Genomic DNA, 18,225 nt, shown 5'->3' with positions numbered 1-18,225 from the left:
AGCTCAATTCTGCCAGGAATCTGAAGGAGCTTGGATGAAGACCCTGAGCCTCTCAACGAGAACCCAGTCCAGCTGACACCTAGTGAGAGCCTGAAAAAAGAAACCAGTCATGCCATGCCCAGACTCCTGACTTGCAGAAGTTATAAGATAAAAGTGGATGTTGGCCAGGTGCGATGGCTCATGCCTGTAATCCCAGCAATTTGTGAGGCCGAGGCAGGAGGATCACCTGAGATCAGGAGTTCCAGACCAGCCTGGCCAACATGGTCAAACCCCATCTCTACATAAAATACAAAAATTAGCTGGATGTGGTGGTGGGTGCCTTTAATCCTAGCCACTCAGGAGGCTGAGGCAGGAGAATCACTTGAACCTAGGAGACAGAGGTTGCATCAAGCCAAGATCGTGCCACTGCATTCCAGCCTGGCAGACAAGAGAGAGACTGAGTCTTAAAAAAAAAAGAAGAAAAAGAAGAAGTTATTTAAGTTGCTAAGTGTGCAATCATTTCCCAAGTACTGACACAGAATGAACACACCTATCAAGTATACTTGTCAAAATGTCTATCCTGGGCCAGGCGCAGTGGCTCATGCCTATAATCCCAGCACTTTGGGAGCCCAAAGTGGGTGAATCACTTGAGACCAGGGTTTTGAGACCACCCCTGACCAACATGGCGAAAACCTATCTCTCCTAAAAATACAAAAATTAGCCAGGTGTGGTGGTGAGTGCCTGTAATCCCAGCTGCCTGGGAGACAGAGGCAGGAGAACTGCTTGAACCCAGGAGGTAGAGGTTGCAGTGAGCTGAGATTGCACCACTGCACTCCAGCCTGGGTGACAGAGTCAGATTCTGTCTCCAAAAAAAAAGGTCTCTCCTGTGATGAGGATGTGTCAGTGTGGGTTCATCCATCGTAGCAAATTCACCACTCTGCATTTGTTAGAGTGAGGGATGTCAAGGGGGAGGCTGAGTATGAGTGGGAGCAGAAGGTAGATGGGAAATCTCTGCATCTTCCACTTAATTTTGCTGTGAACCTAAAACTACTCTAAAAAAAGAAAGCCTGTATAAAAAAGGTTTACCCTAAATTTAATCAAGCTTTAAGAGCAAGGGTAGGCATATATACATATACATATGTGTCTATAAATATATATGCACACACACACACATATATATTTTGGTAAAGGGCCAGATTAGAAATATTTTTGGGCTGGGCACAGTGGCTCACACCTGCAATCTTGGCACTTTGGGAGACTGAGGCAAGCAGATCACGAGATCAAGGGATGGAGACCATCCTGGCCAACATGGTGAAACCCTTTCTCTACTAAAAATGCAAAAATTAGCTGGACATGAGGGTGCATGCCTGTAGTCCCAGGTACTTGGGAGGCTGAGGCAGGAGGATCACTTGAACACAGGAGTCAGAGGTTGCAATGAGCCGAGATCACACCACTGCACTCCAGTCTGGGCAACAGAGCGAGTCTCTGTCTCAAAAAAAAAAAAAAGATAATATTATTTGTCTTACAAAAGAAAAAATTTAAGAAAAAAAGAGAAAATATTGTTAGTTGTGATTGCTGAGCTTTTTGGCACCCCTTAAATTTTTTTTTCTTCTGAGGCGGAGTCTTGCTCAGTTACCCAGGCTGGAGTTCAGTGGCACAATCTCGGCTCACTGCAACCTCTGCCTTCTGGGTCCAAGCAATTCCCTTGCTTCAGCCTCCCGAGTAGCTGGGACTACAGGTGCACACCACCATACCGGACTAGTTTTTTGTGTGCGTGTGTTTTGCTTTTTTTTTTAGTAGAGACAGGGTTTCACCATGTTGGCCTGAATGGTGTCAATCTCCTGACCTCATGATCCACCCGCCTTGGCCTTCCAAAGTGCTGGGATTACAGGCATGAACCACTGTGCCCGGCCAAAAACTTTTTTTTTTTTTTTTTTTTTTGAGACAGGGTCTCACTCCCTTGCCCAGGCTGGAGTGCAGTGGTGCAATCATAGCTCACTACAACCTTGATCTTCTGGGCTTAAGTGATCCTCCTGCCTTAGCCTCCTGAGTAGCTGGGACTGCAGGTGCGCACCACAACGCCCAGCTGTGGGAAGTCAAAAAGTTCCTCTTCTGTTTCCTTTCTTGTTAAAGAGTAAATCATAAGTGTGCTAATAACTCTTTGATAAGCTCTATCCTATGTAGCTGTTAGACAGGCCATGCTTACAGGCATGTAGTACGTTCTGTGTCCTCATACTTTAACCAAGATATCTGTGCTGGACGTGCTCACAGGCATGTTCCAGCTCTCCATTGCTTTTACCTGTTTAGAAAAGTTGGAGATCGATCCAAGATGGCCGACCACTAACAGCTCAGGATTGTAGCTCCCAGTGAAAGCCCAGAGAACGAGACGACGCCACATCTTTAGATGAATTTTCATCACTCACCGATTAGCCGATTCCCACGGGTCGCCAGCGCGACTCTTGTGGCCGCCGCAGCGGTTTTGCCCGCGTCTCAGTGCAGCAGCTCTTCATGCAGAGCCAACGGGACCGCTTCCCCTACTGACCGGAGTTTGGAGCTCCGGGAAGTCAGAGCCGCTTGTTGCGGACTCAAGAGGGAAGCCAGACCAGAGATTCCCGGGCAGAAGAGCACCATCAGTCTTATCGCTGCTATTTAGGCCGCCACAGTGGGTTGCTCGGATCCCAGCACTGGGAATCAATAAGTCGGACGTCGACTCAGAAACCTAAGTAGAAAGGCGGTTCATCTACAATGAAGGGAAAAAAACAGCCTAAGAAGGCCGAGTATACCCAAAATCAGAACCCATCAGCCCTGATGGAAACAAGCCCTGATGGAAAAGGACTCATCAGCAACGGAACAAGCCCTGATGGAAAAGGACTCATCAGTAACGGAACAAGCCCTGATGGAAAAGGACTGTGTTCCATTATCTGAAGTTGGCTTTAAAAGGTGGATGATAAGAAACTTCTGGGAGTTAAAGGAACTTGTTCTAACCCAATGTAAAGAAACTAAGAACTTGGAAAAAAGGTTAGATGAAATGTTGAAAAGAATAGACAATATAGAGAGGAATACAAATGAACTTATGGAGTTGAAAAATACAACACGAGAACTTAGTGAAATATGTACAAGCTTAAACAGCCAAATGGATCAAGCAGAAGAAAGGGTATCAGAGGTCGAAGACCAACTTAATGAAACAAAATGACAAGACAAGAATAGAGAAAAAAGGATAAAAAGGAATGAGCAAAGTCTCCAAGCAATATGGGACTATGTGAAAAGACCTAATATACGCTTGATTGGTGTACCTGAATGTGACGGAGAGAATGAAGTCAAGCTGGAAAATACTCTCCAGGACATTATCCAGAAAAATTTTCCTAATTTAGCAAAGCAGGACACTATTCAACCCCAGGCAATACAGAGAACACCACAAAGATATTCCTCAAGAAGACCAACCCCAAGGCACATAATCATTAGATTCACCAGGATCGAAACGAAGGAGAAAATATTAAGGGCAGCCAGAGAGAAAGATCAAGTTACCCATAAAGGTAAGCCTATTAGGCTTACAGCAGATCTCTCAACGGAAACCCTACAAGCTAGAAGAGAGTGGGGGCCAATATTCAATATACTTAATCAACAGAACTTTCAGCCCAGAATTTCATATCCTGCCAATTTAAGCTTTACATTTGAAGGAAAAATAAAATCTTTTAGGAACAAGCAAGTACTCAGAGATTTTATTACCACCAGGCCTGCTTTACAAGAACTTCTAAAAGAAGCATTATACACAGAAAGGAACAACCAGTATGACCCTTTCTAAAAATACACCAAAAAGTAAAGAGCATTAACATAAAGAAGAATTTTTATCAACGAAAGGACAAAATAGCCAGTTAATATCAAATGGCAGCAACCCTAAATTTAAATCGACCAAATCTCCCAATCAAAAGATACAGACAAAATCCAACGGTATATCCAAAGATATACACAGACTCAAAATAAAGGTTGGAAAAAAAAACGTACCAACCAAATGGAGAGCAAAAATAAATAAATAAAAAGCAGGAGTTGCAATTTTCATATTTGACAAAATAGATTTCAAAGCTACAAGGATACAAGGGTAAAAGGATTAATGTAATAATAAGAGATCTTAACACCCAGATACATAAGACCCATAATGAGATTTAGATTCAATGAGACAGAAAATTGATAACGATATCCGGGACTTGAACTAAGATCCAGAACAAATAAACACAATAGAGCTCTCCATTTTAAACACACAAAATATACATTATCCACAAAATCTAACGATATATCTAAAGATATACAAAGAATCAAAACAAGGGGATGGAAAAAAACTCACCAACCAAATGGATAGCAAAAATAAATAAATAAAAAGCAGGAGTTGCAATTCTCACATTTAATAAAATAGATTTCAAAGCTACAAGGATGCAAGGGTAAAAGGATTAATGTAACAATAAGAGATCTTAACACCCAGATACATAAGACACATAATGAGATTTAGATTCAACGAGACAACAAATTGATAACGATATCCAGGACTTGAACTCAGAGCCAGAACAAATAAACACAATAGAGGTCTCCATTTTAAACACATAAAATATGCATTAACCACTTTAAACACTCAAAATATTGATCGGCCATTACTGAAACCCATTTTAGGAATGAAGTAATATTCCTTTTTCCCTCTTTTTCTTTTTTTCCCCTTCTTTTAAAAAAAAAAAAAGAAAGAAAAGTTGTTTTTTTTTTTTGAGATGAAGTTTCGCTGTTGTTACCCAGACTGGAGTGAAATGGCACGATCTCAGCTCACCGCAACCTCTGCCTTCTGGGTTCAAGCAGTTCTCCTGCCTCAGCCTCCCGAGTAGCTGGGACTACAGGCACGCACCACCATGCCCAGCTAATTTTTTTTGTATTTTTAGTAGAGACAGGGTTTCACCTTGTTCACCAGAATGGTCTCGATCTCTTGACCTCGTGATCCACCCACCTCGGCCTCCCAAAGTGCTGGGATTATAGGCATGAGCCACCGCACCCGGCCTAGAAAAGTTTTAAGTTATTAGCCAATCAGTTTAGATTGTGAGGTCTGGCTCCAGCCAACGGAGATCAGACACAGCAGTAAGGACGACCCCAAATGCGTAAGGAGTAAATTTATGTTTTCCTTTGTTCATTGTACTCTTGTTCTGAGATGGTTAGTGAGAGTACCCTTCCTGCAGTCCAAGAGGTAAAGATTTTGTTGCTGAAAAATTCTTTGTCTCAGTGCTAATTTTTCGTTGTGGCGCCAACCATCTATTTCCAACAACAGCTAATTTTAAAAAATTATTTTTTTTTGTAGAGATGGGGTCTCAAACTCGTGGACTCAAGTGATCCTCCTGCCTTGGCCTCTCAAAGTGTTGGGATTACAAGCATTGACCAGCCAACTGTCAAACTTTCTTAGCGATCACACTCTTTTTCAAATGAATAAACACCATGAAAATCCCCAATATAAGCAATGATTTGGTGTAGCATTTTATTAGTAAAAGTTATGTCCAATGTTCAAATTAGGATTTACCTACAAAACAATTGATTCTCGCTGAGGCTGTCGAGATAGACACAGATATTTAAAATCAGAATTTGTAGATGAAATATTTTTTTTTTGAGATGGAATCTCACTCTGTCACTTAGGCTGGAGTACAGTGGCTCCATCTCAGCTCACTGCAACCTCTGCCTCCTGGGTTCAAGCAGTTCTCCTGTCTCAGCCTCCCAAGTAGCTGGGACTACAGGTGCGCACCACTACGCCCAGCTAATTTTTGTATTTTTAGTAGAGACAGGGTTTCACCATATTGGTCAGGCTGGTCTAGAACTCCTGACCTCGGGTGATCCACCTGCCTCAACCTCCCAAAGTGCTGGGATTATAGGCATGAGGTGCCATGCCCGGCTTGTAGATGAAATCGTAGTTGGTCTCAACATCCACTTTATTTCTGCATTGAGTAAGCCCTTGATTCACAGAGAAGCAGTGGCAAAGAGTAGCCAATTTTTTCAAGAGCTCCCTTCACAATTCAAATGGGCTCTTCAGTTAAATGAAAATGGCAGAAAAATCCTAAATTATTAGGTTGGTGCAAAAGTCATCGTGGTTTTTGCCATTACTTTGAGACAGAGTCTCACTGTCACTCATGCTCAGGTGCAGTGGCACGATCTCGGCTCACTGCAACCTCTGCCTCCCGGGTTCAGGCAATTCTCATGCCTCAGCCTCCCAAGTAGCTGGGATTACAGGCACATGCCACCACGCCCAGCTAATTTTTGTGTTTTTAGTAGAAATGGGGTTTCGCCATGTTCACTAGGCTAGTCTTGAACACCTGGTCTCAAGTGATCTGCCAGCCTCAGCCTCCCAAAGTGCTGGGATTACAGGTGTGAGCCACTGAGGTTTTTGCCATTATTTTTATTTTTATTTATTTTTTTTGAGAAGGCACGATCCTGGCTCACTGCAACCTCCACCTCCTAGGTTCAAGTGATTCTCCTGCCTCAGCCTCTCAAGTAGCTGTGCCCACCACCACAGCCAGCTAAGTTTTGTATTTTTAGTAGAGATAGGGTCTCAACGTGTGAGTTGAGTTCAGGGCTGGTCTTGAACTCCTGACCTCACGTGATCCACCCACCTCGGCCTCCCAAAGTGCTGGGACCACAGGCATGAGCGACCTTGCATGGCTGTTTTTTGCTATTATTTATTTATTTATTTATTTTTGAGACGGAATTTCCCTCTTGTTACCCAGGCTGGAGTGCAATGGTGCAATCTCGGCTCACCGCAACCTCCGCCTCCTGGGTTCAGGCAATTCTCCTGCCTCAGCCTCGCTGAGTAGCTGGGATTACAGGCACGTGCCACCATGCCCAGCTAAGTTTTTGTATTTTTAGTAGAGACGGGGTTTCACCATGTTGACCAGGATGGTCTCGATCTCTTGACCTTGTGATCCACCCACCTCAGCCTCCCAAAGTGCTGGGATTACAGGCGTGAGCCACCGCGCCCGGCCTTTGCTATTATTTTTAATGGCAAAAAACGCAATTACTTTTTGCACCAACCTTGGTAATCTTCAACACCTTAAAAGCTGCTGCCCAATACATCCAAGCATACATTTTAACGTTACCGTTTAAAATATTTTTAAATGAAATTTGACACTAACATTTGCAGAACTGCCAAAACCTGCCTTAGAAACCTGGTTTGGAAAATGAATGAATAAGATAGGAGTAGGGTCTTGTTCAGCTCAAAAGCCCCTGTTTCTAAAGTTGCTTTTTCTGAGACTGTCAGAATTTCACAGAGGGAAGGAGAAATAGCCACCTTAAAGATTTAGACTCTCCTAGCATTAAAGCAAAAGCCTGAGAACACTGAGAAGGCTTTCAGAAGGCTGTGGGCAAAGAAGAAAGATCCACTTAAGTGGAAAGAAAACAATTTGACTGTTAAACTTGCATAAGGCAGATGGTTCAAAAGCAAAGCAGAGAGATGTCAGCAGTTCTTCCTACTTCCAAGAGCCTTCAGTTTTTAAGGTGAAAAAACCACATCTTTATTCCAAAAGTTCGGGAGCCAGGGAATAGAGATGGAAGAACTATAGCATGTTGGTGTTTTCACCGCCAGCTTGAGTCTTGAAATCAGCTCATTAACCAAAGACGCACTTGCCAAATGTGCTATAGATACAAATTAAACCAATTGCCAACTTTCAAAGTCAGAAGATTTTTGCATAAAAGTCTGGATTTCTGGCTTTGATTACTACAATTGAAAGCACTGATGGCAGACGGCCGGTTTTGCCATGGTGATTCTGGGCTAGAGTCAGGCTGCTCACACCCACCCAAGACACAATCTCTGCCTTCCACAGGCCCAGTCTCCATCTCGCTCTGCTGCTCACTCAGGTGTATGGAAGTACCTAGATCAGTCACTAGCTCCTGTGAGCATTTGAGTGTGGCACCTGTGGAAGAGATGGTCGTGTTTTGGAGACTGAAATTGGAGTGAGGTCTAACAGGAATGGGACAGAAGGCTTGCTCTTAGATCCCTTGCACCCCAGACTCATGACCTGAATTAAATCATAACTACTTCTGCAAGGCTCAGTTTCCTTATCCATTAAATAGATGCAGAAACTCCTGCCCTCCCTAAAGCATGGGTTGTGGTGAGGATCAGATCACAGCATCTAATGCTTTATAAACTGTGAAGTTCTGTGGTCCATATCAGTGGTTTGCTCTGTCTCACATTCATCCATTCCCCCTTCCCCTGGTACCAGAACCCCAGTTTGGGTCTCAGGAATAATCTCTTCTATTTTCATCCCCAGTGATGGACATTGGGTCAGTTCAGCCAATTAGAGCTCTGCATTCTTCCAGAGATAACAATTGGTTTAGGGCTATGCATATGGGTCAACTGGGACCAACAGAGTGGAGGCTAGGACTGTAGAAAGAGAAGCTCTCTTTTCTGTTGAAATTGGAGACAGCTGCATATTAGCCACCATGTTGCTAACTTGGGGTGGCTGGTCTGAGAATGAAAATGACAAAGATTGAGGCTTCTGCTCCTGCCAAAAAGAAGGAAGGAAGGAAGGAAGGAAGGAAGGAAGGAAGGAAGGAAGGAAGGAAGGAGGGAGGGAGGGAGGGAGGGAGGGAGGGAGGGAGGGAGGGAGGGAGGGAGGGAGGGAAGGAAAGAGAGAGAGGGGAAGGAAGGAAGGAAAAAGAAAAGAAAGGCAGACAGGCAGGCAAGAAAGAAAATGACGAAGAGGAAAGAAGAATGGAAAAAATGGGGAAGAGGCAAGGTTTGGGTCATGTAATCTGAAGCCATGGGTCCAAATATACACCAGCAAACATATTCTTTTTGCTTTAACCAGATTAAATAGGGCTAAGTCATTGGAGGTTATACCCCCCCAGAGTTTTTTTTTAAACTATCAGGCAGACTTGTGAACATTTGTTTGACTTGGATTCATTTCCTTGGGCACTCTCTGACTCCAAGTCCTGGAATGCTCCTGCAGCTGCTGCTAGCGCCTCTCTCTGCCTGGATTTGACCATCCACACTGCCTTCTTGAAGTCCTTGTGAGGGTCCTGCTGTGAGGCTCTTGCTAAAAGGCACTGGAAACGCTCTCGGATCAGATAACCATGCCTGGTGGGGGCAATGAAGCCACTGGTGGTTGGGATGATTCTGTTTACCACAGCATGGACAAACTGGACTGTCAGTAGCGTGCCTGTAAGGGTGAAGAGGAGGACACAAATGAGAAAAAAGGGGTGTAGAGGTCCAATCCTACACATTCTAGAGTTGGCTGCGTGGGATCAAATTCCTGTTATGCCCCTTATTAACTTTGACATGACATTTATCATCCCAAAGGGTCCCTCTTGCTTTATCTGCACATTGGGAATGATAACAGATCCTACACCTGCCCAGGGGGATTTTTGAGTTTGGAAGGCATCATGCAGGTCATGTGTTTAATACAGGTTTTTGGGCTAGGGTAAGCTCAGAAAATATTATTGTCAAAGGAGGAGAAGGAAGAGAGGTTGTGAACTGGCCCAGGATGGGCTTTTAAGGCCACAATCATCAACCTTCAGCTTCTGAGCCATCTGTACTTTATAGCAGTTATATATATCTTTGCTACAGCATGCTATACTACAATGTATTATAGTGTTATAGTTTACTATGTATTAGATTACGGTATATTCGACTACAAGGTATTAGGCTCCACCTGACATTCATTCAGCCACTTACTTCTTTTGTGACCTTGGGCAAATCTCCTAACCTCTCTGAACTTCAACTTCTTCATTGTCAAACAAGGATAGCAATGATACTTATCTCCTACCAGTGTCATAAGGGTTCAGAGAGGTAATACACAATGAGCACCTTTTCCATAGGAGAGAGTGTAAGAAAGTGACAAAGGGATACTGAAATCAGGCAGAGCAACTTCAAACCTCAGCCTACTAGTTACTCACTGTGTGACCCTGGACAAGTCTGCCAGCCTCTCAGAGCCTCAGTTTTTGCTCTGTAAAATGGGAGTGAGTGTTGAGAGAGTTAAATGATTTAAGGACAATACCCAGTATACAATAAATATTAACTTTTTTTTTTACAGGGTCTCACTCTGTTGCCCAGGCTGGAATGCATGGCATTCCATGATATGCAAGGCATATCATGTTTCACTGCAGCCTTGACCTCCCATGCTCACTTTATCCTCCTGAGTAGCTGGGACTACACACATGTGCCACTATGCCTGGTTAATTTTAATTTTTTATTTTTATTTTTTAGAGATGGGGACTTGCTATGTTACCCAGGCTGGAGTGCAGTGGCTATTCATAGGTGCAATCCCACTATTGATCAGCACGGGAGTTTTGATCTGCTCTGTTTCTGACCTGGGCTGGTTCACCCCTCCTTAGTGGTCCCGAGCTCCTGGGAGGTCACCATATTGATGCTGAACTTAGTGCAGACACCCAGTCGGCATAGCACACTACAGCCCAGAACTCCTGGGCTGAAGTGATCCTCCCACCTCAGCCTCCTGAGTAGCTGGGACTACAGGCATGCGCCACCATGCCTGGCTAATTTTTTTTTTTTTTAGAGACAGGGTCTTGCTATGTTGTCAGGACTAGGCTTGAACTCCTGGCCTCAAGCAATCCTCCTACATCAGCCTCCCAAAGTGCTGGGATTGAGTGTAGGTATGAGCCACTGCACCCGGCCAATGTCATCTCTTGCTAAGACCTTAGCGTAATACTCAACAGACCAAGAGACATGGTGTTTTCTAAGTGGTTGGTCTTTAAATAGGCTGCTTCTAAAATGTATAAGGCCTGGGGGAAAAGAATGAATACTACATCCTAGAAGATACAATATATAAACATTGCAATTCTAGGGAATAAACTAGTAAATAAAACATGCTGTGTCCTCCTATATTGATGAAGGAGCCTTCACAAACACCTGGAAGGCGGGATCAGATTGGGAATTCTTGGGATCCTCAGGGTTCTATGCTGGAATGTAGTGATGTAACCAGTACCCTGCTACTACCCTGCTACTAGTGACTTGTCCCTCCTCTCTTCTCACTCTTCCCAGCTCCATCTCACAACCAGCTGAGACACCCAAACTCTATCCACACCACCCCATGGCTACTCCTGAGCCCAGAAGTGCAAACTCCAGGGGCACAATGTATCTCAGAAGGATAGCTGCATGCAGGAAGTCTGCGCATGCCCTAATGAAAACTGAAGGCTACAGAGGGAGGGAGTTCTCGAACTCCAGAGCATGGCTCTAGAAGAGGGATTGTGGGCCCATTGCCTTTACATGCAGACACCTTCCTAAAAGCTGACGGATGCAGCTAGAGGTGGCCAGAGTGGGGCCCTCTAATACCCAAGACCCAGGTGAGAGCTTTTTATCTCCAGATCAAAACTCAATCCTGCCCTAAAAGCAAAATGACTCACCATCCAGCACACTCCAGACAAGTATGGAGCGATCCTTTAAGCCCACGTACACGTAATTGTCATCCTTGGAGAAGCAAGCACATTGGACCCCTCTGCAGTAAGAACTCTGTTGAAAACAGACAATATGTTCTCTCTCTCTCTTTTTTTTTTTTGAGATGGAGTTTCACTCTTGTTGCCCAGGCTAGAGTGCAATGGTGTGATCTCAGCTCACTGCAACCTCCGCCTCCCACCTCCCAAGCAATTCTCCTGCCTCAATCTCCCAAGTAGCTGGGATTACAGGCATGAGCCATGACGCCCAGCTATTTTTTGTGTTTTTAGTAGAGACAGGGTTTCACCATGCTGGCCAGGCTGGTCTCCAACTCCTGACCTCAGGTGATCCACCAGCCTCAGACTCCCAAAGTGCTGGGATTCCAGGTGTGAGTCACTGTGCCTGAGCCAGACAATACGAATTTGACTCCAAACTGAAAGATACCCAGGAAACCTGCCCCAAAGAACCAGACCTTTTCTTTTTTGAGCCAGGTCTGACCCAGGCTGGAGTGCAGTGGTGCCATCTGTGCCATCTCAGCTTGACTACAACCTCCACCTCCTGGGTTCAAGCTATTTTCCTGCCTCAGCCTCTCAGTAGCTGGGATTACAGGTGTGTGCCACCACACCTGGCTAATTTTTATATTTCTAGTAGAGACAGAGTTTTACCATGTTGCCAAGGCTGGTCGCAAACTGAGACCAAGTGATCTGCTCCCCTTGGCCTCCCAAAGTGCTGAAATTGCGGGCATGAGCCACTATGCCCATGTGTGTGTGTGTGTGTGTGTGTGTGTGTGAGTGAGAGAGAGAGAGAGAGAGAGAGAGAGAGAGAGAGAGAGAGAGAGATGAAGCTTGCTCTGCCACCCAGGCTGATCTCAGCTCACTGCAACCTCCGCCTCCTGGGTTTAAGGATTCTCCTGCCTCAGCCTCCCAAGTAGCTGGGACTACAGATTCCTGCCATCATTCCCAGCTAATTTTTGTATTTTTAATAGATATGGCATTTCACCATGTTGGCCAGGCTAGTCCCAAACTCCTGACCTTGGAACCAGGCTTTGAAGCACCCCACAGGGGGATGGAACCAGTGAAATCCTGGGAGATGAACAGCACAGATGTTACCCCAACCCAGGCACACCTCCATAGAGGTTGGATAGAAAGGTTTAGAGACATTTTGCATTGGAAAGGAGCAATTATAGGATTCAATTTCTTTTTTTGTTACTGTTTTTTTCTGAGACAGAGTTTCACTCATATTTCCCTGGCTGGAGTGCAATAGCACAAGCTTGGCTCACTGCAACCTCTACCTCCCGAGTTCAAGTGATTCTCCTGCCTCAGCCTCCCAAGTAGCTGGGATTACAGGTATGTGCCACCAAGCCCGGCTAATTTTTGTATGTTTAGTAGAGACGGGATTTCACCATGTTGGCCAGGCTGGTCTTGAACTCCTGACCTAAAGTGATCCACCCACCTCAGCCTCCCACAGTGCTGGGATTCCAGGCGTGAGCCCCGGTGCCCGGCCTTACGTGGCTTTCTTAAGCAGCAGCCCTTGCCATTTATTGGGCATCAAGGAAATGTCAGGAGCTCTCTGAGGAATAAGGGAAACTTCAGTGAGCAAAACACAGAAAAAAATCCTTTGTGGGGCCGGGCGCGGTGGCTCACGCCTGTAATCCCGGCACTTTGGAGGCCGAGGTGGGTGATCATGAGGTCAGGAGATCGAGACCATCCTGGCCAACATGGTGAAACCCCGTCTCTATAAAAGAAAAAAAAAAACAACCTTCCGCCCAGACAGACAGAGCTCACTGTGTCTCCCCAACTAGTAGAAAATGGCTTCAAGACATGGGATAGTGTCACCCTCGTCACAGCTGCTTCCTCGGTAATAAAAAGTGGGGCTGGCAGAGGTTGTTCAATAAATATTAATTGGATAAAGAAACAGCACAGAGCCAGGATGACGGGAAGAGTGAAACAGTCTGGAAGAAGTGCAGCATTGGATCCAGTTTTTACCTATAATGTTGACATTTTGTTCCGCATGGAATTTTGGTATTCATTTTAGATTTTTTTAAAATATTGTATTCAAATATTCTTTCTTGGCCAGGTAGAGTGGCTCAAACCTGTAATCCCAGCACTTTGGGAGGCCAAGGCGGGTGGATTATGAGATCAGCAGTTCGAGACCAGCCTGATCAACATGGTGAAACCCCCATCTCTACTAAAAATACAAAAATTAGCCGGGCATGGTGGTGCACACCGGCAAACACAGCTACTTGGGAGGCTGAGGCAAGAGAATCACTTGAACCCAGGAGGCGGAGGTTGCCGTGAGCTGAGATTGTACCACTGCACTCCAGTCTGGGTGACAGAGCGAGGCACCATCTCAAAAAACAAACAAAAACAGTAATAAAAACAAAAAAACTCTGCTCCTGAGACAAATGCCTCACTTTCTTTTTTTTTTTTTTTGAGATGGAGTGTCTGTTGCCCAGGCTGGAGTGCAGTGTCATAATCTTGGCTCACCATGACCTCTGCCTCCAAGTTCAAGCAATTCTCTTGCCTCAGCCTCCCGAGTAGCTGGGATTACAGGCATGCAACACCAGGCCTGGCTAATTTTTGTATGTTTAGTAGAGACAGCGTTTGACTATGTTGGCCAAACTGGTCTCAAACTCCCGATATCAGGTGATCCACCCACCTCAGTCTCCCAAAGTGCTGGGATTACAGGGCGTAAGCCTCTGTGCCTGACCAAGTGCCGTACTTTCTTCACCTTAGTCCCACCCAGGTCGATGGCCCACGGTGTGTACTCAGTAAATGGTGACTGTCTATTGGTTTTCCAAAGCCTGGGTCTAGCCTGAACGTGGGGAGGCAGGCCACGCACCGTGTAGGTCATCTCGAATATCCGCTTCCATGCCTGTAGGTCCCAGAGACACAGCAGGGCATCCTCAGACCCGCTGGCCAGCAGCTGCTCCTTGTGGCTGACCTCCACACACGTGACTCGGCTCCTGTGGGCCTCCAAGGGAAACGCTTTGGAATTTGCACACTCGTAAAGAAAGAGGTCCCCGTTGGTCATGCTGTAGATCACGCGGTAGTCCGTCAGAACGGCCACATTTGAGATGGTCTCGGGCAGCTGGGTATAAAAGGTATACCTTGGGCCATCGATGAGTGGGCAAGGGTCCCCGGGGCTGATGTCCAGCACCAGGACGATGCTGTCATAGGCGATGGCCAGGCGGTCCTCCCGCTTGCTCAGGGACATGCAGCTGACCGCTTTCCGGGCCTCGGGAGGGGGAATGCATATCACATCCTGCCTGGAATTCAGGGGAAACACAAGAACAACCCCCGACACGAGGCCAGTGAACAGGAGCTTGTGCTGCTCAGCGACCTCCAGACACCTGACCTCACTGGAGGTGTCCAGGGAATCTTGTTCCTCACCTGGCAGGAAGAAAAAATGAGAATTACTCATACTGAGAATGAATCATGCCGGGCGCGGTGGCTCACGCCTGTAATCCCAGCACTTTGGGAGGCTGAGGCGGGTGGATCACAAGGTCAAGAGATCGAGACCATCCTGGTCAACATGGTGAAACCCTGCCTCCACTAAAAACACAAAAAAATTAGCTGGGCATGGTACTGTGTGCCTGTAATCCCAGCTACTCAGGAGGCTGAGGCAGGAGAACTGCCTGAACCCAGGAGGCGGAGGTAGCGGTGAGCTGAGATTGCGCCATTGCACTCCAACCTGGGTAACAAGAGTGAAACTCCGTCTCAAAAAAAAAAAGTAGCAATAAAAGAGAATTAATCACAGCGGCATTGCTTCCCTGGCTTTTTTTTTTTTGAGACAGAGTCTTGCTCTGTTGCCCAGGCTGGAGTGCAGTGGCACCATCTTGGCTCGCTGCAACCTCCGCCTGCCGGGTTCAAGCAATTCTCCTGCCTCAGCCTCTCGAGTAGCTGGGATTAATTACAGGCATGTGCCACTATGCCTGTTTAATTTTGTATTTTTAGTAGAGAGGAGGTTTCTCCCTGTTGGTCAGGCTGGTCTCAAACTCCCAACCTCAGGTGGTCCGCCTGCCTCAGCTTCCCAAAGTGCTGGGATTACAGGCATGAGCCACCGTGCCCGGCTTGGTGATCATATTTTTAAGGGTTTAAAAAATGTTTTTTGAGACAGTTGCTCTGTTCACCAGACTGGAGTGCAGTGGCGCAATCATAGTTCACTGCAGCCTCCAAATCCTGGATTCAACTGATCAGCCTCCTGAGTAGCTGGGACTCAGGCACCGGCCACCACACCCCACTAATTTGTTTTTTTCAGATGGAGTCTTGCTTTGTCACCCAGGCTGGAGAGCAGTGGTACAATCTTGGCTCACTGTAACCTCTGCCTCCCAGTTCCAGCAATTCTCCCACTTCAGCTGGGACTACAGGTACCTGGCACCATGCCCAGATAATTTTGGGGTATTTTTGGTAAAGATGGGGTTTCACCATGTTGGCCAGACTGGTCTCAAACTCCTGACCTCAAGTGATCCACCTGCCCTGGCCTCCCAAAGTGCTGGAATTACAGGCATAAGCCATCGTGCCCAGCCTATTTAGTTTTTAGAAATGCAGTCTCACTCTGTTGTCTGGGCTGGAGTACAGTGGCATGATCATGGCTTACCGTAGCCTCACCCTCCCAGGCTCAAGCAATTTTCCAACCTCAGCCCCCCAAGTAACTGGGACTACAGGCTCCGGCCACCACGCCCAGCTTATTTTTGTAATTTTTGTAGAGACAGGATTTTGCCATGTTGCCCAGGCTAGTCTTGAACTCCAGGGCCCAAGGGATCCTCCCACCTTGGCCTCCCAAAGTACTGGGATTACAGGCATGAGCCACCATGAATTGTCCCATCTTGAAGCAAGGGGACCAGACTTTTGTACTCCTGTATCAGGCAGTCCTTGACTGGGGCCATTTCAGGGGAGGTGGTCACATCCTCCTGCCATTTCTAGATAAGAGGCTTCTTTCATCAGTGGACAATTCCCAGGAGTAAAACGAAGGTGTGGCACCCTTGGGTCTTTGAGAATCGGACAGTGAGGGATTTCTGAGTTTCTCACCAACAGTACTTGGCACAGTGCTGCTGGGGGGGTGGGTAGAGGTATAGAAACTCCTTGTTAATGGCGGGGCAGTGGCTCACGCCTGTAATGCCAGCACTTTGGGAGGCCGAGGTGGGTGGATCACCTGAGGTCAGGAGTCGAGACCAGCCTGGCCAACATGGCCAAACCCTATCTCCACTAAAAATACAAAAATTAGCCAGGCCTGGTGGCAGGCACCTGTAATCCCAACCACTTGGAAGGGAGGGTGAGGCAGGAGAATTACTTGAACCCAGGAGGTAGAGGTTGCAATGAGTTGAGATCACACCACTGCATTCCAGCCGGGGCAACAGATAAGACTCCTCAAAAAAGAAAAAGATAAAGAAAAGAAACTCCTTGTTAATGATGAACTAATAGGAGAAAAGAATCCTAATTTTCAAGCTCATTCTTAACTTTATTCAGTCGTTAATTTGGCAAACATTTTTAGAGTAACAGCCTGCTAGGCAAAGCTCAGGGTGTTGGCAGGAAGCAAGTCAAGTGGGGTTACAATTCTCGAGGTGCTTGTTTGCTAGTTGCAGGGTGAACTAGGGCCCGAGGAAACGGAGAGATGCCAGGTGCAATGGCTCATGCTTGTAATCCCAGGAAGCTGAAGTGAGAGGATGGCTTGAGGCCAGGAGTTCAAGATCAGCCTGGGCAACAGAGTGAGACCCCTCCCTCCGCGAAAACATTAAAAAATTAACCAGATGTGGTGGTGTGTGTCTCTAATCCCAGCACTTTAGGAGGCTGAGGCAGGCAGAGTCCTTGAGCCCAGGAGGTCGAGACCACCCTGGGCAACATAGAGAGACCCTGTCTCTACAGAACATACAAAATTTAGCCGGATGCGGTGGCTCACACCTGTAATCCCAGCACTTTGGGAGGCTCAGGCGGGCATATCACTCAATTCTGGCTGCTGTAACAGAATGTCATTGGCTGGGTGGCTTAGAAAGAACAGCAAATCAGGCCCAGCTTGGTGGCTCATGCCTATAATTCCAGCATTTTGGGAAGCTGAGGAGGGAGGATCACTTGAGGCCAGAAGTTTGAGACTAGCCTGGGCAACACAGTGAGACCCCACCTCTAAAGAAACATTTTTAAAAGGTATCAGGCTTGGTGGTGCATGCCTGCTTACTCCAGAGTCTGAGGCAGGAGGATTGCTTGAACCGGAGACTTCAAGGCTGCAGTGAGCTATGATAGCGCCACTGCACTCCAGCCTGGGCAACAGAGGCCCTATCTCTCTTTTTTTTAATTTAAAGAAAGAATAGAAATTTATTTCTCATATTTCTGGAGGAGGCTGGGGAGTCCAAGATCAAGGTGCCAGCAAATTTGGTGTCTTGGGTTAAAATAAATTAAAAATAGAAATTAGGTATCTGGTGAGTGTCCTGTTTCTGGGCCACCATGGCTGGCTGGCTTTTCTTTGTCCTCACACGGTAGAAAGAAGCAAAGAAGCTCGTTGGGGGCCTCTTTTTTTGTTGTTCTGTCTTAAGAGACAGGGCTTACTCTACTGCCTAGGCTGGAGTGAGGTACGATGATGGCTCACTGTAGCCTCGAACTCCTGGGCTCCAGCGATCCTCTGGCCTCAGCCTCCTGAGTAGCTGGGACCACACATCACCACCACACCTGTCTCCTGGAGAGTTTCTCTTTTAAAAAAATATTTATTTAGCCGGGCGCGGTGGCTCAAGCCTGTAATCCCAGTACTTTGGGAGGCCGAGGCAGGTGGATCACGAGGTCAAGAGATCGAGACCATCCTGGTCAAAATGGTGAAACCCCGTCTCTACTAAAGATACAAAAAGTAGCTGGGCATGGTGGCGC

General features: G+C 46.4%; 1 protein-coding gene across 1 annotated transcript in view; it reads right to left on the bottom strand.

Moving 5' to 3' along the window:
* Positions 1-5,465: 5,465 nt before the first annotated feature.
* The window catches only part of NWD1 (NACHT and WD repeat domain containing 1), a 101,296-nt gene continuing 88,536 nt past the window's right edge, over positions 5,466-18,225 (bottom strand). Inside the window, 3 exon segments of the mRNA XM_035287137.3 lie at positions 5,466-9,146; positions 11,347-11,452; positions 14,216-14,766. Coding sequence (XP_035143028.3) covers positions 8,845-9,146; positions 11,347-11,452; positions 14,216-14,766 — 959 coding nt within the window. The 3' untranslated portion in view covers positions 5,466-8,844.

This window comes from Callithrix jacchus, chromosome 22, assembly GCF_049354715.1.
Source record: "Callithrix jacchus isolate 240 chromosome 22, calJac240_pri, whole genome shotgun sequence".
NCBI classification, from domain to species: Eukaryota; Metazoa; Chordata; class Mammalia; order Primates; family Cebidae; genus Callithrix; species Callithrix jacchus.
This window is presented reverse-complemented; position numbering and strand designations above follow the sequence as displayed.